Source organism: Chamaea fasciata, unplaced genomic scaffold (genome assembly GCF_029207755.1).
Source record: "Chamaea fasciata isolate MVZ Bird 193981 ecotype frontalis unplaced genomic scaffold, bChaFas1.0.hap1 SCAF_3, whole genome shotgun sequence".
Classification (NCBI taxonomy): Eukaryota; Metazoa; Chordata; class Aves; order Passeriformes; family Sylviidae; genus Chamaea; species Chamaea fasciata.
In genome coordinates, this window is record NW_027094088.1 from 95,362,758 (window position 1) to 95,387,726 (window position 24,969).

At 36.4% G+C, this 24,969-nt stretch overlaps 1 protein-coding gene across 1 annotated transcript in view; it reads left to right on the forward strand.

Annotated features, from left to right (window-relative positions):
* Nucleotides 1-205: 205 nt before the first annotated feature.
* The window catches only part of TPO (thyroid peroxidase), a 37,469-nt gene continuing 12,705 nt past the window's right edge, over nucleotides 206-24,969 (forward strand). The window contains exons 1-7 of the mRNA XM_066180556.1: nucleotides 206-299; nucleotides 3,014-3,098; nucleotides 4,722-4,891; nucleotides 7,172-7,304; nucleotides 12,542-12,671; nucleotides 15,373-15,579; nucleotides 21,092-21,601. Of these exons, the coding sequence (XP_066036653.1) occupies nucleotides 206-299; nucleotides 3,014-3,098; nucleotides 4,722-4,891; nucleotides 7,172-7,304; nucleotides 12,542-12,671; nucleotides 15,373-15,579; nucleotides 21,092-21,601 (1,329 nt within the window). The remainder of the gene's footprint in view (nucleotides 300-3,013; nucleotides 3,099-4,721; nucleotides 4,892-7,171; nucleotides 7,305-12,541; nucleotides 12,672-15,372; nucleotides 15,580-21,091; nucleotides 21,602-24,969) is intronic.

Sequence of the window (24,969 nt, forward strand, 5' to 3'; positions counted from 1 at the left end):
CTCAAAATGTAAAAGAAAAGTAATAAATAAGGAAGGGAAAATGAGAAAGTGAGTTGCTTTGAACTTCAAAAATATAGTCAGAACATGGCTGGAAATCTAATTTTAAAGTAAAATTTGCCATATACAGAAAATTATTTATAGTCTGGTTTATAATTAGAAGATGAAGGTATATATTTTTTCAACCGTTATCTCTTCTTTCTTGCAGATGAAAGTTTTCATTATTTTGGGATTTTCAGCAGCTGTAGCCTTCACAGCTGTTTTCTTTTCTTTCCTTCAAATAGGGAAATCCACCATCTTTGGTAAGTAACAGTAAAAGTACTTGTTAGTTTCTAATGTTGACTGTTAAGCTGAAAATACACTGACATTGCAGACAGTTTAGCAATAGCAGTGTAGCTCAATCTCTTTGGTGTGCAAAATACACTATCTGGCTTTTCTGAGAATTATTCCATGGAGGTTTTCTTTTAAATTGTAGTTTCATAAACTCAGTAGGTAAAACTTTGTATGTGTAATGTATTTCAATCACTTCTTTGACTAGGAGTGATTCTACTTTCTTAGTAGCATTCATATGTCAGATGACACATTGCCAAACATGACTGCTGGATTTCTTTCTCCATCTGCTAATCATCCTGGCCTAGTGGCCATAGTTGCCATAGGATGTCCTACCTGGCACCCTCCTGGCTGTCCCACAAGGGTGCTTCTCTCCTATGGATCTGTTGGCTGCTGGCACCCTGTGGATTTTAGAGCATCTCAGATTGATGTATTCCTTATGCCCAAAAAAATATGTCACTTTTACCATCATTTGCATCTGCTCAATTTAAATCAGCTAAATCTAATAAACTAGAAGTGTAGCAGTTACTAGACTGAATTTTAAAAGAAATCTGGAGAAACTGATTTTACATGAAATTAGGGCAGAGATAGCAAAGAAACAGGATTTCAAACCACAGTCTCTTATATAGCTGTATACATGATTCATAAGGGATGGTGATATGATTCTCTAGGAAAGTTTTCCTAACCTGAAGTTAGTGTAGAATCACAAATAAAATAAAATTATATGCAAAACAATTTAAATTAAAAAAAAATTCCCAAGTTATTGCTTCTTATGAGAAATCTTTTCTGTACCATCACTTCAAAATAGGAGATCAGGTTTTCTCTCCATACTGGATTCTTTACTTTGAGCTTCCATACAAATTGTTTTGAAAGATGTGGTCTAAAACTACCACATTGTGCTATATGTTAACTAATACAAATGAATCCAAGAAAAATAGAATGGTTTAGGTTGGAAGTGATCCTAAAGACAATTCAGGTCCACACTCTCTGCCATGTGTACGGATGCTATTCACCAGACCAGGTTGCTCAGGGCCTCACCCAATCTGGCCTTAACAGTTCCAGGAATGATGTACCCACAACTTTTCTGGGCAACCAATTCCAATGTCTCACCACCCTCAGAGTAAAAAATTTCTTCCTAAAATCTAATCTAAGCCTGCCCTCTGTCAGTTTAAAACCATTGCCTCTCATCCTGTCATATGAGAAATCCCTCTCCCTCCTTTTCATATCCTTCCCTAAGGCACAGGAAGGCACCAATTTACAAAAATGTACATGGTCTATAAAAATAGAAGAGATGAAATGTGATTCTTCCATAGTGAGTGTTATTGGTCTGATGAGACAGTACAAGGTAATGTTTGCTACTCAAAAACCACATTTTTGAAGACACTGTATTGGTACCAAATTCATACTTCTTAGTAGAAAAGGAAGAGAGACAGTGGAATTTAAGTTTAGCAAGTGACTATTCTCTTTTATATCAGCGTCAGAATCAATGTCACACGATGAGCAGTACTTCAAATACATTATATTTCTCAGAGTCAAGCCGTCTAAAAGTAATTTAAAAATATGCTATATTGAACTCTAAAAGACTTACTTATTGTATGGCCTATAAAAATCAAACTTTTTTTTTTGACGCAGACTCAAAAAGGTTTTCAGAAGTAGTGGAATCCAAATGATAACACCAAATGAATAATCTGAATATTTTATTATGCATAGGTGAAAAAGAGAAATAGCTACTGCTATACTTAGATACTGAAAACTTTAGTAGCATATAATTTACCCTAGGAGAGATTACTCCTCATCATACATTTCTCTTCCTTGAGCTGAGTGCCCTCAAAAATTAAAAAAATATTCAAAAATTAGATGATAGAAATTGCACGGTATAGACTACAGAAAAAACATGTTCCCCTAAAATTACACTGTATATAAATGGTGAACAATTGTACATAAATGAATGATATTACTTTTTATGACTTGTTTTCTAAGAAAAAAATGGGCCATCCCACAAAATTCAGATGGAAATAAAGCAGTTGGACTTTAAACACAACCAGTTCTTTTATTATAAAACAACATGTACGCAAAAGAGGGATAAGCTAAGCCTCATAATAGTATTATGCAAAATAGCACATTTGAAGAATTATTATGTTCATATCTATCTTTCCATCAAACATAGGTAAAGAAACAAGAATAGGGCTTTCATGCCTTGGCCCAGTCCCAGGTCTTAATTTCGCTTGAATATGGACTTAAACTCTTCATGTGGCTCAGACCAGCTCATATTACCTGAGAGAGAGGGTCAGGTTTGTCCTGTCGATCCAAGGATGGTTTGATGATAAATACATATGAAGCCTAAGGAATACAGCTGCATACAGAGAACACATGTTTCAGCTGGACCTATTATGTTTGGTCCTATATAACATGTCCATTACTGGATTTATATTTCAAGCTAGGAAATCTAAATCCCCAAGTTTTATAAATTACAGAAGAATTTATTTACCACCCCTACCTTACCTTTTAGAAAGCTCAGAAGCCACAGTATTAACTTCAGGAATAAAAAATTGGTGGAAGTGTTTTTAAAAGGCAAAATTTGTACCTTAATATTAGAAACTTGTATATTTTCTAATTGTAAATATTTTAATAAATATGCTATTTATTAACATCTTTCTTTTTTCATTTTGTTTTTTTCCCTGTTGAGAACAAATTGAAGATAACTGCATTACTAAGGCTATCCAGAAGGGTTCTAGTCTGGTGGATTATGCTGCGCGCAATGAAATTAAAAGGTAAAAAAAAAAAAAGTGTAGAATGTATTCAGGAAAAAAACTTTCATAACAAAAGAGTTTGATGTCAATCTTTCTGTTTCTTTGAGAACCCATATAATCACAAAATCACTGCTCCCATTACCTTTGAGGGATCTGGTCTAGAGGAAGGTGACCCTGCCCATGGCAAGGGTGTTGGAACTAGGGGATCTCTAATGTTCCTTCCAACCCAAACCATTCTATGATTATGTCACTGATTAGCTGATCCAATATGACCTTGTACATTATCATCATATAAGTTGCTCTCTTAAAATATGAGACAAAATAAGAAACACAAAAATAAAGATGGATGTTTTTCTGAACTAAATAGTGCAACAAATTCCATTAACACGTGGCTTAAAAATCATACTTTCATGGTCCTATTTTTGAGCATTAATTATGGTTTTGCCAATGAGACAGCGACAACTACTATGGCATCAGGAGCCAAATGCTGTTGCCTTAAATTGGACTGTAAAAGTGAATTTCATATTTCCCCTTCCATCTACAACAGATGTAAAAAAAGATAAGGGAAAGGAAATAAAACATTTATCTTGCACTGTGGATAGGTAACAAATTTGGGGAAAACTCCTTTGTGCTTCTCTTATAGTATGAGAATAAGCTCTTTCAAAAATTTTCTGACTAGATTCCTGTGCAACACAAAATTAATTTCTCTCCAAAATTTGGAGCACATCAACTAAGTTTCAGAGGGTAAAATCCCACATTTTTGCTTAGATTTTCCTAAAGACTTATCCCTGTGATTTGAAAATGAGTCATGATTTGCAGACCTCTGTGGCTCTTTACTGTTTGTACGGAGAGATCTTGTCAAGAGCGGTTGCCCCTCTGTATGTAGAGACTGAGGTCACTCTCGGTTTTTAGTGTTAGTATTTTGGTGACAATCCTAAGGCATTTAAAATTTAAAAACATAAGTCTCAAGCTTTCAGTGGCTCAACAGCCTCATGTAATAGATGGAGAGACTGATACTTATCTGTATCACAGGATATTGTGGCAATTATTTGGTCGATATCTTAACCATGATAAATGCTAAGAGATGCTGAAGATAAATGCTTAACAATGATTGTTTCAACTAGGAATTGAAATTTTATTAGGAATAGAACTGAGACCACTTACCCCAGACATGACTATTAAGATTCCTTTGAAATACTGTGTATGTGGATATATAGACTTTAAAGAGAATTGGTGCTCAGAAGTCCCATTGATGATTGAGGATGGTCTTGGGTATTAAATGTTACATGAAAGCAAATCTACTCACAGGAGTGAGTTGGGAGACCTCTTTTGTGACTATCCTGCACAAGGTCTTCCACTTAGTGCTGGAGGCTCTGCTCACCCCAATAATTTCTTTCTCATCCTAAAGCCTTCCCACAAAATGAACTATTGTTGTGGGTGTCCAACAGAAGCACAGTTTCTCTTTTAGAATTTTCCTTGCAAATCAAGGTCACAAAATAGCCTTACTCTTTGCTTTCCCAGTGTACACTTGGATCAAAATATACCTTAATAGCTAAAATACCATAAACTTACAAAATATCCAGGTTTATTGTTATAAAAAAGTTCTAAAAATTGCAAAATCTTCTGTATTTATCTCAATTATAGAATGATCCAAGGAAGGGGAATAGCAACACCTACTTTGCTGCTGGCTTTCTCAAAATTTCCGGAACAAGAGAGTCACGATATTTCCCAAGCAGCTGAACGAATGGAAATGTCTATTCAGGTGCTGAAACAAAAAGTTTGCCAGAAGCACAAACGTTCATTGCATCCAACTGGTAAATACAGTATATTGACATTGGCAAACCACCCTATTGATTTGTTGAATGCTGTCTTTTAGATTAAAGTTTGGTTAAGTTCACTTTTTTTTATTTTGCACTTTCTTTTGTTCTTGAAAGCACCTCAGGTTTACATTTTTCTTTGCTGGCATGTGGGTGGTGTTCTTATAGCTGAGGAGAGCAGTACTTCAATATTGGCATCCTGTGAACTCACGACTGTGTATCTGTATTGCCTGTAAAACAGCCTGCAAATCCTGTGGTGCAAGTTTCTTGTTTACAGTGAAATATCTATCTTCACCAGAAGTTTGGGTTTACAGCTTGATCTTCTATCACACTATGGCACTGGAATTTTCAAGCAAACGTCCTCTCAACATATGCATATCCCTCTTTAAAAAAAAAAAAAAAAAAGTTCTTATTTCAAAAACTAATTTTATAAGGCATTGCTTTCACACATTTATTTCCACTTTAACTGGGGGGGGGGGGGGGGGTGTGTCATATTAGATAGGGAAAGAAAGAGAGATAGTCCAGAAAGTTCAATGTTGTCTAAGAAAAATACTTGCTGTTAATTAGAGATAAATTTCAAGATGTCTGTCTGGTGTCTGGAAGACTCAAAATACCAAAAACATTGACTTTTTTTCCCCCCATAATTTAATTCTGTCCCTTACATGGAGTCTTCTGTCTTAGTATTTTTTTCCAAGATCTAGAAGCATTAGAGTGCTGTAGACAAACATAAAGCTCCACAGTCACTATTTTATTTCCTTGCAGAAATATCTGGCTTACTAAAATAATGGGATATTTGTAGAACTAAAAATACATCTCTATCGATATGTTTGTGCATATATTTATATATATACACATAGATACAATTATTTTTGTGCTCTGCGATTTCAAAAGAAATTGAATTTCTAAACTGCTGGAGAAGTGCACAAAGCTCTTGTTAATTTTCAGAGTTGAAACAACATTAGAAGAATGTGAATAGACTCTGTACAGTCTATGTGCAACAACAGAATAGTTTTACACGAATTAAAGAATTAAATCTACTTTTAAGAAAACATGTGAGTCTCTAGGCAGCCCAGGCAGCCCAGATATCTGGGGAGATAGGCTCTGAGTATAATTTTGAACCTGAACCAACATAGAAGTACAGCTCTATCCACAAATTTGATACAAGTTAAATAATGACAAGATTATGTAGCCAGTCTAACAACCTATTCTCTCTCTGTTCTCACTACTGCCTCATACAGGATCTAACTGCTCAGCAGAATGTTTTTTGAGCTGTTTTGGTTCTTGAACTTTTGTTGTATGTTTTTGTGACTTAATATTTTTGTTTGAACAATGGATTAAAGCAGCTTACTTCAGAGTTGAATAGGCAGAACAAATAGATATTGGGACTGGGTGATATGCATTAGCCAGTGGGGAGACAAGGGCAAGGTATGTTACCTCTACCCTCATCTTGCAGCATGTGATGGTTGTAGTCACTTTGGCTGTCAAGGGTTCTCTGAGTTAAGGAAGGATATTCATCGAATCATAGAAAAGTTCGGGCTGGAATGAACTTAGAGACTCCCTAGTTACAGCTTCCTGCCATGGGCAGCATCACCTTCCTCTAGACCAGGTTGCTCCTGTTTCAGGCATACATCCACTTCCAGCTGGCCATCCATATTTCAATACCTGCAGAGGTGAGAATAGGTGCCAGCTCTCTGCAGCTTACACAATGGTGTGGCTTTGTCCCTCATCATCAGACACTCACTGGGAGACCCATCTTGGATTGTGTCAAAAAATATATTTATAGCATGCTGTCTACTGATATAAAGGGATTTGATTTTACCTAGCTTCCAAATTCCAGATAATAATTCTGGATTCTCTTCCACTGAACACTGAATTCTATAGTCAGCTGCAGAGTCCTTAAATTTCTGCATCTTTTCAGTCCCACATTTTTCCTCCTTGGCATACACTTTTGTTCTTGAATGGCATTTTTTACACCTTTGTTGTAAACACAGGGACCAGGCCAGCAAAGGATTAGAACACTGGAAAAGAAGGAAGCAGCAAGCAGGTCAACCTCAGTTCTCAACTATTGCTGGACCTCTTTCTTCCCATTCTCTATGCAACAGCTAATAAAACCAGCTCTTCCTCTAAGTCCCTGACAAAGCCTCTTGCAGCACTTCTCACTAAGTGCTCTTTCTAAGGAAGAGGGAGAATTCTGTAGATACAGCTGAAAACAATGCCTTTTCTACTCTAGCTGCTAAATCCAATAGACAAATTGCTTGTCTGGGTTCTTCCTTTCAGATCATTTATCAGCCGATCTGCTCACTATGATTGCTAATATTTCTGGATGCCTGCCTTATATGTTGCCACCAAAATGTCCAAATAATTGCTTAGCTAATAAATATCGACTCATCACTGGTGCCTGCAATAACAGGTATGTATGATAAAAAATGTGTCCTGAAAAATCCTTCTTTCTCATTCTTAAAACCCAAGAAGCTGTGTTTACTTTTTCAGAGGAAATTGGTGAAGGGTGACTGATGTTAATCAGTTAACTTTGGCATCAACCTGTCTGTAAATGAGGTGCTTGTGGAAGTTTCTGGAGGAAGAACTCATCATTTAAGCTTGGCTGCACTACCTTTTATAAAGAGGGTTTCCCTCTCAAAGATTCTAGGATTATGTGAGGAACTTTATATTTAGGGAGAACTGATTTAGTAGATGCCTTCTTCTGTATAAAAAGAAAACTAAATTCTAACCCAGCATTTATTTTTTTTATTGAATTGGATAAAATTATATAAAGCAGGAAAACAATAATACTTCCCAAGGAGAACTATGTTTGTATTTTCCCACAACTCTAACAGTTGGCAAGTGTAGTGGTTTGAAAGCAAAACAAATGAGAGGCTCCAAGTCAGAGATACAATTTAATAGGAAGAAAGGAAAGAAAGTAAAATAAAATAGATGCAATAATACAAAAGACCACTGACAGAGTCAGAATACAACTTGAGCAGAGTGATGGAAGCAGTCCAGATGAGGTGGTCTTCCTGAAGCAGTGATCCTGTAGAAAGGTCCGGTAGCTCAGGTCCTCTGGGAATCCAGTGGGTAAGCGCCCCTCTGGTGTTCAGAGTCTCAGCTTATATCCAGGCTGGAATGCTTGGTTCCTCCCTCTGGGCGGAGCATCTCACAATGGGATGGTGAGTCATGTGATAAGGCCTGATGGGCCCATTAACAGGAGATAGTCCAGGAGGGGGTTATCTGTGAGCTGTGTAGCAAAGGTGCTGATGGGCCCATTAACGGAAGATAATCCAGAGTGGAGGAGGCAGGGAGCACTGCCTCACCTGGTTTCAACAGTTCATGAAGATGGTGATAGAATATACTTCAACCCAGGACAGTAAGCATGAATCTAAAAATTCTAGATGCTATTTTTATAATTTTACATATCTCTTTGTATATGCCTAGTGGCTATTTTTTATGAATATCTACTTGTTGCCTAATCTATTTGACAATTGTTTCCTGCAAAAACCAACGTAATAGATGTGCCTGTCTCTTCAGAACCTTCCAATGCAATGGGTGTAAAACTGAGAATGAGAGCCCTTTTGAGTACCAGGGTAAACAATATTTGTACTCAAATACAAGTATTGCCTCTGGATACATAGACCTAAGGTCACAAACTGAAAGGTGGACTGTAAGTTTACAAGTGAAGTGCTACAGAGATGACAATGGAAGGCCATTCTCATTGTACAGGGTAAGGTCCTCTGCAATGTGGTGAATAAAGAGCAGTACAATTCTGCAGTTTCATTATTCAGTGAGTCTATTTTTATGAGATTAATCTGTTTTGTTACATCACAAGTCATTTGAACATGCCTGACAGACTCTTTGCTGAAAGGACACAATCTGATATACATCAGTGTTATAAATCTAACTATGTGGATATCCATAATTTCCCCCAGGCACGTTCAGAGTTGCTTGGAATCTGAACTAGAAGCTAGTACAATATTTGCACTGACAACTCCATCAGGGCTTGAATACTTTGGCCAAGATTCATGCAACTGAACATAGACACTTGGCTGAAGCTCTTAATTTACAGGCGTGTAGTCTTTCCTCCCTAGAGATGGAGAGAAGCACTCTGTTATAGGTAAGGCAAGAGACCTTTTCCTCCTCAGTGACTGACAATACTAGGATGTGTACAGGCATTTCAGTCTGGTATCTAAAGCTGGGTAGGGTAAATATGATTCACTGGGCCTGGTCTGTAGTCACTCCGTTCTACTTTGTATATTTTTATGCTTGCACCACATCAGGACTTAAACCCACCACTCATATTTTGTGGTATTTTAGACTCTTTGCTCTAAATTTCTGTAAAAAGTGTAAGGCCACAAAAAACCCTCCAAAACCAAAGGCTTTGAAACCTGTGGATCAGATTTTAACTGAGTCTAAAACTTTGTGAGCCCCTTGAAATACCACTAGTTCTACTGAAATACATTAGCTTAAAAAGCCCATTACACTGTAATGCAAATAACAAATTCTGTTATGTAAGCCAGCTTCAAAGACTTCAGACATTAAATGAAATACTACTCTGTGATTTTCCTTGCTTTACAGCATCCACTTTCAGGCAGAAAATATATCGAGACCTATGTTGCATATGTACTTTTGCTCACTCTGTTTGAATATGTAGCTGTACCGTAGATCAGTAAATTCTGCATATCATGAGTGAAATTTAGAAACAAAATTTATAGTGAAATACATTGTTTGTCCACAAGAAAAATCTTTTTTAATCTGTTTAGAAGTGAGCAAGGAAATGCTTTACAGATGTTCCGCTAGCTCTGTTTGCACATTTAGGGCAAATCAGATCAATTACAAAGGATTTTTTCCACAGCACTGAGATTGCTTTGTTTTAGTGTGCACTTCCTAGAACAAAGGTGTACTAGAATAGCATAAACATGACTTTCTATGGAGAATATCAACATAACATCAGACATTCCCAGCAGTTATTATCCACTTTTACTAGTAAGAGATATTAACAGATTCTAATTTCCTCTCTGCCTAAACAAGAAAAATAAAATTGCATTATTTTAAAATTAAGAATAAGGAACAGAAGGAAACTTCAATGAGCTATTTTTCCCAGTTTTCAATCCCAACTAGCTAGCATGGATCTGTGTATTTTTTTAGTGTCTAGTAGAATGAGAGGAATTCATGGGTGAAGGAATTACAGGTACTAAATAAATGGACTCTCACAGTACAACTAGCTTCACCTAATGTTGGCTTTCAGAGGTAGTTATATGTCTACTGCAAAGCTGCATCCTTGTCTGTTCCTTATAGTGAGAAGTCGAATGGAATGACAGGATGGCACCCAAGAACTGTCTGACTTTCTGGCTTGATGGACATGTTGTTAGATAACCAGCTTACTTTTTGTACACCTAATATTTAAGGCACCTGGGAGCAGTTTTATCTGCAGCATTTCTGTTTCATTGTTGTTTAATTAACCATTCTCTCAGGTAAGGACCAGATGCTCAGTCTGGAGGTCCAGTACCAGCAGAGTTAGGAGGGAGTGTGGCTCACGTAGTGGAAAAAATGAGCAATCCTGACTGAATCTCTTGACTTCCATGAGAAGGAATTGAGCTGTTTCCTTTGAGTTAACTACTTCAACTCAGTGCAAGCTAAGTGTTCAATTAGCAGCAGGCTTATTTTCCATAAGTGTCCCATGTTTCCAGAAGTTACACACATGAAAGCTCAGCACAATGTAAAACATCGTAAACTCCAATTATTAAGTTGCCATATGGCATTCATTCCATCTACTTGAAACTAGGCAGAACATTAACATAAAATTCAAAAGATAAACATCTGGATAGTGAATGGCAGCTTAAGACTCCTGGTTGCTTTTCAGGCAGCCAAGGCAAAATCGAAATAGCGGAATTCCAGTATTCCACAAGTAAATGAAAACTCCCACTTTCCATAAACATCATATATAGTAATCAAATTTGAGTACTTTATAAAGCTGTATGGTAGCAAAATCTCATATTTCAGCTGCCTTTTTAACTCAAACAAGATTCCAAGACATTAAAGTGTTTAATGCAATAATAAAAAGGCATGTGAGAGGGGTTTTACTAAAGTAACATTCCAGTGATCTGCTAAAATACAAAAGCAATCAGGAGAAAAATCACTGGTTAAGCTGCTACATTAACAATTCATTATTTTTAATTGAGTGAAATAGCACTACACTATGTGCAGTATTTTATGCAATTTCAATAAAGGCAAATCAACTGTAACTAATTTGAATTCTTTATTAAAGCATACTTCAACCTTCAAGTGTGAATTATTGTGGATAATTAAGTGTATTACTGCACCATATAGCTTGGCAAATTGAGTCTCTTCAGTGTGGTGGAGATCAATGAAATATTAATGTAATAATTGCTTAGCATACTGATAGACATGTAAATGTATGTTTTAACACTGTATTTCTACCAACACTCCAGAAATATTTCTGTTTTTTTGTGGCTTACTTTACAATTTTAGTCAACTGAGTGCATTGCAAAAAAAAAATTTATTCTTTTTGATGTTGATATATATTTAGCAATTATGAAATATATTGAACGGAACATGTTGAAAAACAATCAAACAAAAACAAATCCTAAAATTTCTAATATTCATGATAGAGGGAAAATTAATTGGGTCAAACCCAAGGTTCACTGACTATGCTACTAAATAGAAATCACCAAGAATCATTTGCTGACCCTCAAATTAAGTATGACCTGATTCTTGCCACCTTCTTACTTTCACTCATTTGTCTACACTCTTTTACTTCCCTTCCCCCTTCCAGCTAGGCAGGCTGTGGGATGACAAACTGTTATGCAATGATGCCAAGCTGTGCTCAGGCAGGTGACATTCAGAGAAAAGCAAGTTGTGAAAAAACATACACTGCAGTTAATGCTGGCAACTTAGCATGGTTCAGTGCCTGGGCCTTTGCAAAGGCCTTCTCAAGAAGGGACCCAAGAAACTGGTATACTTTCAACCACAGGGAGCTTTGTCACTGGATTCAGGTCCCATCTCCTCAGCCCTAGCTTCTTTGTTCTTGCTAAATGATTTCTTCTCTATGACTGGTGTCCATTTTTCATTAAGGCTTTCTTCACCTGTACTCTAGGGTTTTTTCATATTTTTCTAAGTTTTGATTTCCTCACCCTTACTCTAAACAAACATCTTTTTAAAGTTGCTAGCAAAGGCCCTTGAGAGTATATCTGACTTTACGGGCAGTGAGGACACTACCAGGAACTCACCTGCACAGCAAGTATTAAAAGAAATACAAAAAATAACCAACTTAGGTTATAAACATGAGTAAAACAGTAATAATTCATTAGCAATTTTAATTTTTATTATTTTCTTTTCGAGTAAAATTAATGTTGGCATACATGAAGACAAGTATTTTATGCCCTTTCAAAGATTGCTACATCAATCTTATTGTAATGGCATATTTCTCTCCATCTGATGATTATTTCATATAATTTTATTATTATATTTTTATGGTCAGGTCTTATATTCAAAACATAAATATAATACAAATATAACATAGAAAATTTTATATATACATGTATATACATATATATATGTCAGATTCAGAATCTATTCAGAGGTTCTGCTGCTGCTGTTGCTTTTGGGGGATTGTTTGTTTTGTCTTACTTTTCATAGGGAACATCCTAGATGGGGAGCATCCAACACAGCTTTGGCTAGGTGGCTTCCAGCAGCCTATGAAGATGGCCTCAGCCAGCCTCGAGGATGGGATCCCAGGGTCCAATACAATGGACTCCAGCTACCCTCGGTTAGGAAGTGTACCTCAAGATCACTTGAAACACACCGGTTTATTATCATACCTGCCACCACAGACCTCCATTTGCATCAGTAAATGAAGTATCTCTGTAAAATACTTCAGAAGTATCTGTGGATCTCAGTTAAGAAGCCAGTGGCTTTGCTAAAGCCTAAGTTCAGCCACATGGTGAGAGGTTCCCTGGCTGGGGTAAGCCCATGGAGCAATGCAGGGGGCACTGACTGTCCTGAGGGGCAGCCCAATACTCCAAAAAGTGCTGTAGTGGAGAGCAGACAGGGCAGGAGCCAGCCAAATGCCTGGGCCTGGCAGGCACCAGGCAGTCAGCAGACAAAGGGTGATGATTGCTCAGGTAGAGAAAAGGTGCTGAGTGGACCTAATTTTGACCTTCTCATTATGAAATTGTAGAGAAGAGGGAAGTCTACAAGGATTCATGCTGCCACGGCAAGAGGCAATGGTCACAAGTTGCTCCAGAGAAAATTTTGTCTTGAAACAAGAAATCAAATTTGTTGTGAGCACAATTAAACGATGGAATAGGTTTTTGTTTGAATATGGATTCCAGCCTAGAGAACTTCTGGCATATCCTTCATGGGAAGTACCCAAAATCTATCTTGGTGGGGCTCTCAATAACCTGATCCCTGCTTTCAATGTCAAGTTGCACATTATAGTCTCCAGAGTTTCCTTCCACCCTAGACGTTCCAGCAATTTTATGATTCTTTGCTTTAATAAGGGCACCTTTATTCAGGGAAGTGGCAGGGGGAGGAAAAGAATGTTGGTTGGTATTAACTAAACAGATATAAAGCACATAGATGTGCTAGTATGTGCGTAGGTTCGTGCATGTGTGCCATTCCCCATAGGCTAGCAAGCCTTAACTGAACAAGTATTGCTGTCAAATCATAACTTTATTTTTTTTGCTAGTCCAACTTACTGAGCTTAGAAAGTATAGCAATATTGATGGATTTTAGCACCTCATGTACTTAAAAAATAGCAGACCTATCATAGAGGAAAGTTTGAAAAAAATATTTGTACAGAAGACTGGGTGAAAAATTCCCCAGTGCAGTGTACAATGATTTGGGCTGGATTTACAATTTGTGATTTGTCATCATTGCTTTGAAACCTGACTTTTAATGGACTCAAAGTCTTGTTATTTTAACCACTGTATGTTTAATAAGGATAAGCAAGAGAATTTAGTGTTAATGTCACCTGCAACTCATGTTATTAATTAAATAACATTGTCTCTAAGCTGCACAATTTAACTCTCAGAGATGAAAATCTGACATTTACACAGGCAAATTTCCAGTAGATAGTACAAACTGCTTTTTCTAGATTCATCAGGGTATGTTTGTAAAGTAAAACACTCTCAAAAAAGATTATATAACTGTACCAAATCTGATCATCAATGTCTCAGCATCAGCAAGGTTCTCTGCTTTGTTTTGGAGTAAGATAGGGTAAAAATAATGTCATAAATGTTTTTTCTCATTTACATGATTGTTCTTTTTTTGTACTTTTAGCTATCGAACTTTGTCCTTTTAAAAGAAATGTGAAAATATTGTGAAAGTGATAGATAAGTGTGAGGATTACTGCAAAGCAAAACAGTGATAAGAAAATTTTACTAACTTCACAAAAAAGTTTGTGCTTTGTGGCCACCAAAGGTATTAAAATACTGATCTAAAGATTTGAATTCCTGATGAGCTGTAGGTAGCTTGCTCTCAACTATTTCAATATAAATCCTGATATTCCTAACAAGTTCCATGTTGCCTGTTGTTTTTACCAATTCTGTTTAACTGAACCTGCCTTATACATTCATTATATATCACTTATATTTATTAAAGGCTCTGTGAGTCTATTTTATGTGCTGCCCTTTCAGTTGCATAACTTCCAAGGCAGCTGTTATTTGCCAGGGAATGTTTTGCAGCATGAGGAAGGAATCTGTGAATAATGATACCCTCAACATCTCCACAAACTGGGTGTTGATTTTGCCATGATGGTTTTGCTTGGACAAAATGGGTGGTTAGGCTGGACATATGTAGCAGAGATATCTCCATGTGCTCCTCCTCAGAGAATCTGTATCTCTGTGTATCTTGCACAGAACTGCAACAGAAATATCTTTTGGCTTCTCCCTATCTGGGAAAAGGAAGCTGAACTTTCAGCTACCATGTTTTTGTAACCTACTTCTTCTCCTGCCCTGCATATGCTCTTTTGTTTATGTACAGAAAAACTCAGACCTTCTGAGTATCACCAGTGATTTGAGATTTCCCAGAAAATTCTTTTGTTTAAGGAGGAACAACCAGAATAAATAGAAAGAAAACTTTTACACAGTTTAAAATAAATGTGTGGTGCCCAAAATTCTCTGGAAAGAAACAGATCAAAGATACACTGCTCACTGGCAAGCATATAGAAAAACTCAGCTGAAACTGAGTGAAATCTTTGAAACTGCTTGTGGCACCTTGGTCTCAGCTTCTGAACAGAAATAAGAGCCTGATAGAGATTGGATTTTATATTGCTGTTGGGTTTTTCGTCTTGTTTTGGTTTTAGGCAAACCATTAGAAGCACTGTACAATATTAAGTTGGGGAGGGGGAAGATAGTTTTTATCACTACTTGTTCCCCCTATTCTGTTCCCCCTACTTTTTAGTGTTTTATCGTTTTGTGAGAAGTAAAAACTGTTTGGCACTCAAGGTATATTAGTTCTCTTCTCAGGTTCGTGAAGTGACAAGAAAAATTATTCATGCATCTAATGAGGCTGTTACTGAAGACAACCTGTATTCTGATATCATTATGGTATGGGGACAGTACATAGACCATGACATTGCATTCACACCCCAGAGCACAAGTAGAACCACCTTCCTAAGTGGGATGGAGTGTCAGATGACTTGTGAGAAACAAAACCCATGCTTTCCAATACAGGTAAGATTCTAACCTTAATTCTTCAAGAGAAACTCCAGGTTCTAAACAGGTGAGTAAAGTCAAGAAACATTAGAGCAGACAGTGATAGAAAAATAGAAACCAGTACAACTATTAAATGAGAGGTAGACATTTAATTTTTTTTTTCTTTAGGTATAATAAATGATAGTTAATTTACTTAATAAAAACATCATTTTTTTTAACCTAAGCTTTATATTGGGACCTTACTGGTCCCTCCTAATGTTATTGTTCTCATGATTCAAGGTTTTGAGTTCCATTGTGGAAAATAGCAAAGTAGTCATTTACATTTTCAGCCAGATAAAGTGAAAGGATCTTAACATTACTCGTTGAAAACAAGGATACTTCTTCCGGTTAATGCAAACTTTCAAAGAGAGCTATCTTTTCAATGTATGTATAAAAATGATCTCCAGGGAGCTGCTGAAACTTATGTACATCACATCTTTGCTTTGAGCAGATGGAAAACACGAGTTCAAAGGTTGTTAGAAGGCTAGAAGTAACCTAAAGCGGTATAAATATAGGTTACTAGGTTTTTAATCACTTAGTTTAAAAGTATAGTCCTTTTTCACTCAAAAAACTTGAGTAGCAAAGTAAAACCTTGTTTTTGTTTCTTAAAGCACAGCCTGTCCAGTTCAGGCTTCAGGAAAGCTCTATGCCCATCACAGCCCTTGGTGATGTTCAAGTCAGAGCAACCTAAGTTGCTTTACTTAGTGTTGGAACTTGACTGTTGATCAGCTTCTCTATGTGCTGCCATTTAGGGCTTCTTTCAGAATAGAAAACCTTTTTTTGCCTCAGCTTACTGTATTTGATAAACATTCCACAGTCTCCTTTTGCTTTAAGTGCCTCATTCCTCTTTCATTAAACATGGAGGAAAATATTTGGCTAACTATAAAGAGAACCAAATCAGGTTATGTTAAAGGGTGGCTCGTCTTCCATATGGTGAGAGAATTTAAAATAGAGGGAAGGTTAAGTGAAATTAATGGCTGCCTACAATTTCACTACAGGCAGGGAAATCTAGTCCCTCTCACTCTGGAGATATGGACTTTTGGAAGTTTGCAAACATGACTTGAGAGCATTGAAAGAGCACAGGCTTCCTAAAGAACCACATTCTTTCGGACAGTGAGTAACTGAGAGCACTGAGTAACCAGAATCAGCCACAACAGCCCTAATTACTAGGAGTGTGCCATAGTTCTGACAAAAGTCTCTAGTTTGTCATGTTTTAAAATTTCATCTGGGGCAAGATTTTTTTTTATGTTTTTAAGTAATAGTCTTAGAAATATTACCATTCTCAAAGTCTTACCAAGAGACGCCGGGGCAGACATCCATTCTCTGACCAGCAGTCCTTTATATGACGTGAAGATGGATCCATCTGAAACATATACCACAATATATTGACTCCCAGTTTTAAAAAGTCTCTTTGCTGTAGCTATAAAACTGGAAAAGTCTTCAAAAGTCATTTGTGTTTACGATACATTCTTTGAAATAGCACAATTAGTATTGATTTTTAAGTGCAAAACCCCCACATTTTTTTTATTACTACATGGATTTTTTGATTGAGACTCATACTGTTTCCAATAACTTGAATGTAATGTAGATCACAGGGACCATGGTGGCCTAATCACTGAACCCTGATTAATTCAAGCCTCAAAATCTCATCTACTTTAAAAAAATGAGACAATATACGGGATCTTTAAAAGAGACTCCAAGACTAACATTATTCATGTGATAAAGGCATTCAGTGCGGAAGGATAAAAGATGCACAGATTGTCATGTCATAGACTGCATAGACTTGCAAGTGCATCCTTCAGTGCTCTAAACAAGGCACAGACTTTGGATTTCTGTCTTGGAGCTGTGACAAGATTCAGAGAGGGTGTTTCATGGATGGTCTCGAAGGCGAGTTGTGTGAACATATCTATCATTGAGTATTTAATGTGTAGATAAATCTACCACTGGATGCTGCTCCTAGTCAGCAGTGTAGGCCAGCAGGAGGATGGCTCAAGGCCATGGCAGGGGACATGAAAAGAAATTCAGTCACAACCCTGTAAGTATTAGATAAGTTTCCCAACTTTTGGCCCCTTTACATGGTTACAGTCCCATTAATTTTTCAGCTCCATTTTGTTATTAACCTGTTATTCACAGCTTTGATGGACAGACACAAAGATGGCCGTTCTTTTCCTTTTATTATATATGTTCAGTATTTTGTGACTGTTTTTTCTCAAAGACAGAGAATAGATTCTGTATATAAAAAAAAAAAGGAAAAAAATTTAAAAGGAAGGACTGTTGCAGTAAATAGTGTGATCAGAAGAACTAACTTTTGAGCACTGAAACAAAATGCTATTACCTCTAGAAATAATCTTCTTTCAGAATTATTAACTAAATAAATTTCCACATATTAAATGTTTGGAAAGCTGCCACAGTTAGTTTTATACATTCATTTTATATATGAAGAAACTGTGGCTGGTTTCCAAATGCAGTGAAATCAATAGCATATTATACAACATTGTAGACATAGAGGCTGTAGTTTGCACTCTTGCTGCTCCTACAAAAGTGGCACCCAAGGGAGAATCCACCCACACAAAAGGACAACTATGCCTGCAGCTGCACATCCTCTCTGGGGGTTTCAGCAGGGAGAGGAGGCTCCTGACTGCACAGGTTAGGGAATCTGCCTAGAAAATATTGAGTCAGTGCAATTCAAGGAAGGATCAAAAGCTGCAATAGTGTATTAATATTAAGAACAAGTATAAGTAAATTATTCAGACAGAGGTTACCAAAAACCATTGTGATCGTCTGTTCTGGACATTTTTATAATAAATGCTATAGAATTTCTCTCAGAAATTCTCACATAGAGCCTGTAGTTTCTGGTAGAGCCTGAACATTCTTTTTTCTGTATATTTGTGGGGTCTCCTAATGGGGAAAAAAAAATCAAAACCCACTAGCTTTAGTTTACACTTCTTTTATAACAGCCTGACATGCAGAACAGGGTTGTGGAGATAGCTTGTCATTCCTCAGACTATTATTTCAGGTTAGGGCTGAGACATAAAGAAACATTAGAAAGACTTTCATAAGAGAGTTGCTGACTTAATTCAGTATTAATTACATTGCTGCCAATAAGTTAGACATGACACATACAGTTAGTATGATGCAATCCAGAAAAGCTTTCAGTTACCTGAGATATAAAAAGGTGGAAAAGAAAAAAAGTCACAGAAAATTGAGGTGATTTGAAAAAGGTGGCAGGTAACATGACAGGTTACAGTCTCAGCTACAAATAGATCAGTCATCTGCACTCAACAACCAGAAAAGTGAGTCCCTGCCTTTTTCTTCTGTTTCAGAAGCAGCAGCTCATTGACAGATGGGATCATGGAATCTTCTCCAAGTTGCATGTCCACAAATAAGCATTAATATTTTTCTTTTTTTTCAAACTTTCACGGGCCATAAGCTAGGTTTTCTTTTAAATCTACTGCAAAAATCCCTTCACAATGTCATTTCCCACAGAATAAATTCACAATAAGAAAGATTTTTCTTCAACTGAAATAACAGTTCAGAGATTGTGGTGCACTTAAACAATTATTGCCTTTCATTTCTTCACACATAGAAGAATTTCACCATAACCAGGTTTGACTATGCACATATAATAGCCATTTGAATCAACATGCAGCTATACATGAAAACTATTGTGGCCCAACAGAGTTTTGCTAATTTTTTTCCCTCTAGAACTATGCGACACAAACAAAAAAAGCACCATTTGAATTTTAGTCATTAGTTTTAAAAAAAATGTTATTCATTACCCATTTCAGCTGAAAAGGGTCTCTTTTTCCACTCAGATTTTTTTAATGTCTTTGAATAATAATGCAAGGAACCTCTAATTTACACATTCACCTACTGACTGCAAACTACTTATTCTATGAAAAGGGAAAGGACAGCATTGTGCAGCTCTGCCAGTCTCTTAATGTTTATTACTGCTGGTTTTTCTCCACTGGGAACCAGAACAGATTGAATTGAAATGGCAGAGGCAGTTAACTAAAGATTATTCAGTATGAACTTCATTCAGTGTTGATATGTTTTGCTGTGAGCCTTGCTGTTTAACAACATAAAGGCATCTCCTACATTCTCTTCTCAGTGATACCTGAATTCTTCCTGATTATCTCCTGATAACTAGAAGCAAGGAGACAAACACATACAGGGCTGTGTTTGTCAAGTTCAGATATTTGTATTATGAGATGAGTTGCCTGCTTACATTATCAGCTGAAGGGGAAAAAAAACCACACTAATCGCAAAAGATTTAATAACAAATGCTAAATAGAAAACACAAGACAGAGAAATTATTGATTTCAAAAATCAGTGAAAGAAAATTACTTATTTTCTTCAAACATAGCCTACTTTGATTTGCTAAAATCTAGGCAATGAAGACATATTGTTAGAATTTCTTTACCAAACAAAATTGAAAACAAAATTAAACCATTTCCTAAGGTAAATGATTTGTTGTTATCAATCCCTACTGACATGAGCTCTCAGTAGTAAGAAAATTTTTACTTGGTATAATAAATGAGGTAACGTTATTATATAACTTCATTCCAAAGTTAATTAATTTCATTCCAAAGTTGCTTTGTTACTGTTAACCCCAATTTAATGACTATCCTATCTTTGCAGACTGATCTCTGCAAAGATCATTAGGAAAATGAAGAAGAAACTACATCACATATGCAGCATTCACTGTCTTCTGCCAAAGAGTTCTGAAAAATGAAAGGCAAGCAGATAGAATACAAATAAGGGTTAGCTCAGGTGTCTGTACAAAACATTTATTTTCTCTTAGTCAGATTTTTGAGCCCCACTATTTGACCTCAGTGTCTCAACTATGTGAGGATCAAACAATAAAGCACTGGGCAATTTTTCATTTAGCCAAGTCTATGTGCAGCTTTTGCCTTTTATAAAGATGGTCAGAATTCAGTACGTGTAAGACAACTGTTCTGGTAAAATAAAGTGGTAGAAGAGTTGTGAGGGACAAGGGGAGGGCAAAATTAATATTTACATCTGTCCTTTTCAGGAAACCGGGTTAAAATTCAGTATTTAACCAAAGCTTTTGCAGTGTGCTGCTACAGACACAGAAACTCCTCATTATGTTTTTATGCATACAGGTCAACATGCTGTTTCAGTTTCTCTTCAGTAGACCAGAATTTGACCAGACGTTCATGTCTTCACTCTGATACATTTTATGATGAATCTTGATTGTAAACCCAGACTGGTTTAGATATAGTATTACATCAATAGCTTATGAAACAGTAAAAGTTTTGGGGTTTATTTGTCTCTGCTTAAAAAAAGATTAATTTTTTCCTTAAATCTAAAGAAAAAACATCTTTACAGATTTAGAATATGTCACTCCAGTAAATGAGGTCTGAACTATGAAAAACTGAGAGAGTGAAGGTAAATATTTAGACAAGACTCAATTCAGCATCCACAGCTGTTCTTGTCACCTCAGAAAATACCCTTATTTTGTATGCAGGTAACCACCAATGATACACTGTCTGCAGGGATGGATTGCCTGCCCTTCTACCGCTCATCTCCTGCATGTGGCACTGGTGATCATGCTATTCTCTTTGGAAATATATCAGTGCTAAATACAAGACAACAGATCAATGGCTTAACTTCTTTCCTTGATGCCTCTACAGTCTATGGCAGTACCCCTGCTGTTGAAAACAAACTGAGGAATTTAACAAGCAAAGAAGGCCTTCTTAGAGTAAACTTAAAGTATTATGATAACCATCGGGAATACCTGCCTTTTACAGACCAGATCCCATCCCCTTGTGCACAAGACCCAAGTGGAGGTGAGAGGCTAGAGTGTTTTCTGGCCGGGGACAGCCGGTCCAGTGAGGTGACGTCCCTGGCTGCCATGCACACACTGTGGCTGAGGGAGCACAACCGCCTGGCACGAGCCCTCCGGCACATCAACAGCCACTGGAGCGCCCACACCATCTACCAAGAGGCACGGAAAATTGTTGGTGCTCTGCATCAGGTTGGCTGCTCCTTTGCTTATCAACTGCAGTGAATATTTCAGAACAGAACTCACAGAGCTTCAATTATGCTTCTGTGAGGGGCTTTTGAGATCGTGTTACCTTTTCTTTCCCACCTATTTCCATGCTTCAAATATGGCATGTTTAAAGTTCCTTTTGCTTTCCACTTTCCTAAATGCAATGTCCTGGTGCTTCGTTTGTCTATGCACCTCAGTGCTCTGATTTTCATGGCAGATTCTACTCAGATACATATTTATGCAGGCTTCTCCAATATCTGTTTTGTCTATAAAAGAGGCTTTTTCAGATTTTTTTTGTTGGTTTGGGTTTTTTTTGTTGTTGTTGTGGTTGGTTTGGGGTTTTTTTGTTTGGTTTTTTGGGTTTTTTTGGGAAAAGGAAATTATTTAAAAGTAATGTCTCTGCATTTATATAATGTTCAAAATGTTTACTTTCTCACAGGTATTACATAAATAATAAATCACCTGTGTAAAAATGCCTGTGAAGTTCTCAATGAAGTAGTAATACACAAATTTCAGGTGATACTGTTGACAGGAGATAGCAGGAGAAATAAGTGTGGAAAAATACAGAAGAGTCCATAGGGATGTTTATATTAGACATGTTTACTGACTCTAACAATTTTTTATTTTTTTTCAGTACCAAAGGGGACTTTTTTGAAGATTAACTTGGGAAGGATGCAATAAAACTTCGCTTTTCTGATAAAACATTTTTCCTTTCTGCCACAATTTTTAGACAGTGGAATAGAAGACAAAGCATGTTTCCTTTAAGAAACCACCTGCATTAGAAAGACTTTCTGTCTTTTGTTACTTGCACTCGAAGCCATATAGCTTCAGAGAAGTAACATATTTCACTTAATTGTATTCAGTCAGTTCTTCTGAAATGTTTGGTTTTTTGTTTGCTTTAACCAAGTCAGCTCCTCTGCCATAAATATGCCATTTTAATTTAAAGAATGTAATTGACAAGTCAGAATAGCTGTTAATATTTGTTAGAAGAAAAGTGCAAATCCAAAAGCAGGCCTCTGTGCATTCATACCTATTCGGTTTACATCCACAAACATTATGGCCTGAAAGAAACTGCTTTGTGCAAGGCAATGCACTGCATGGATCAGCACTGCTCATTATCTCTGCTGCTATCACAAACTAATGAGATTTGCCTATGGCTCATTAGAAATGTGTTTGAGTTATATCTCTAGGTTTAGAGACATTCATTCAGGAAAGATAATTGGAGTATCTCTATTAGTGTGGTATGTTAACTGGCACACTAATGAAAGTTCTGGTTGAATTACCTTGAGATTTGCACTATCAAGTTTTGTTTCAGTTGCTAGACATTTCTAAAATTCCCTTTTTCTTTTTTTTTTTTTTTTAATTTTTTGAAGGAATACTTTAAAGCATAGATCCTGCCTGTGGGTGTGTAATTATAGAGAATTGAACAAAAAGCCTTTTCTGCTTTCTAGAATAATGAAGATGAAAAAAAAAATCTCTTTAGACAAACTTGTCTTCCTGGATGTTTTTTGGCACCATAAATATCTCTAGTGACAAGAATTTGATAATAGAAACTTGACAAAGTTACCAAACATAACAATTGTTTGTTGATATCCTGCACAAAACTGATTTTTTTGGCCGTAATATACAGTTTTACTGATGAGGAGTTGTAACTGTCCTTTCTATTTCATGGAAATTACACACGCATAACTTTATAAAGTATTAACACTGCAGTATACAGTGGTAGAGATACATATTCTGATTTACCTCATGTTTTGTGCAAAAAGACATTTTTTCATTGTCATTTAATATCTGAAGGAAAAATGTTCAGTTATGCAACTGTTAGTCTTAACATTACTATCTCATACATATGTAGTTTGCACACACCTATGCTGCTCCTTCTGGAGACAGTTTCTCCTGATGTGCCATTTGGATTATGAAAGATGGATGACTTGGCACTAATCAGATGGAGCAGGACTTTTGCAGATCAATCTGAATCCAATTCTCTTTGATTTATGACAGTACCAGAGAACCATCTCTGAATGAATGCAGTTGCTCCCACTTGATCCCAGTTTTATGCCTTTAGTTTACAGTGTACATATAGGTGTTTATTTCACTTCCTTCTACATCTGCTTGCGTTCTCTGAGCATCTTGCATGGTCCAAGTCATGGGTTAAAAGTGGGTGACTTCTGAGACTTACATCCATTAACTGCTTGGATGAAACTTGTTTATGAAATTAGTTGATTAGATAACTCCTCTCAGAAATATGACATTAGAAAAAATAAATAGATAAATAATATATATTATAAAATAGTATGTCTTGAATAATGTCAGAACTCATATTTATAAAGTGTCTAATTTAGACTATTAACAGAACTATAACAATGTGTTCATTATTTGATTAAAAATTAAATTCTTGTAAAATCACCTTTTACCCAAAAGTTTATTATGTCAACATCATCTTCATCATCTGTAAATCCTTTAGTATTTTCAGTGCAAACTGCTAACTAACCATGCAGGGCACTTTAATGAATTAAACATCATTGCTATATTTGATATTTCTCTATTATTTCTGCAATCATTTCCAAGTGCAGAAGCTTCACTTCATTGGCACTATGCTATCTCAGTGAGAAACTATTCCTCTGCAGTTACAGCTGGCCAATGGCAATGACAAGATGCACTTTTGCCCTTACCTATCCTTATTTTTATTCACATATTTTTATATTCTCTCTTTCAGCTCTTTTTTTTTTTTTTTCTTTCCTATTCCAACCATTGTTCTCCATTGACACCTCCTTTGGGATATACTTGTTGAGGTTTTTGCAAGGAAAGTCTCCTGAACTCTATGAAAAGTGATAAGAATCCTTGGATCTTTTGCATCTAATTGATAATAATGTTTAACATGAACAAAAATTTTCAAAAATAAAGCAAAATTATGTAACCTATTTCCAAACATAAAACATGTGGCTGACTTCTGCTGAAGGTGGCTCAGCCTGGAGAAAAATGCAGCCAGGGTGCTCAGTGAGGTCATAAGGCTTGGAAACTGCTGTAGTACTTCTGCCTTGTGAATGAGAAGAGTGTTGCCCTTAACAGGAAGATTCTATCTGACTTACAGTATTCTAGTGTTTACAGGTCAGGATTCAGCTACTTTTTCTGTAAACAGTGCACATGGGATTCATTATATGATGCATAATCTATGTAAAGCCTTTTCTGACACTCAGATGATTTTCTGTCTAGATGCTTACCAAATGATTGGCTGAATTGTTGAGAAATTAGTGTTTTGTTTTCTCTGATATGACTAAATGAATAACATTTAAATGATCTTAATTTCTCAGTTATATACTGTTATATAGATTTAAAAGATCATATAAAAACAT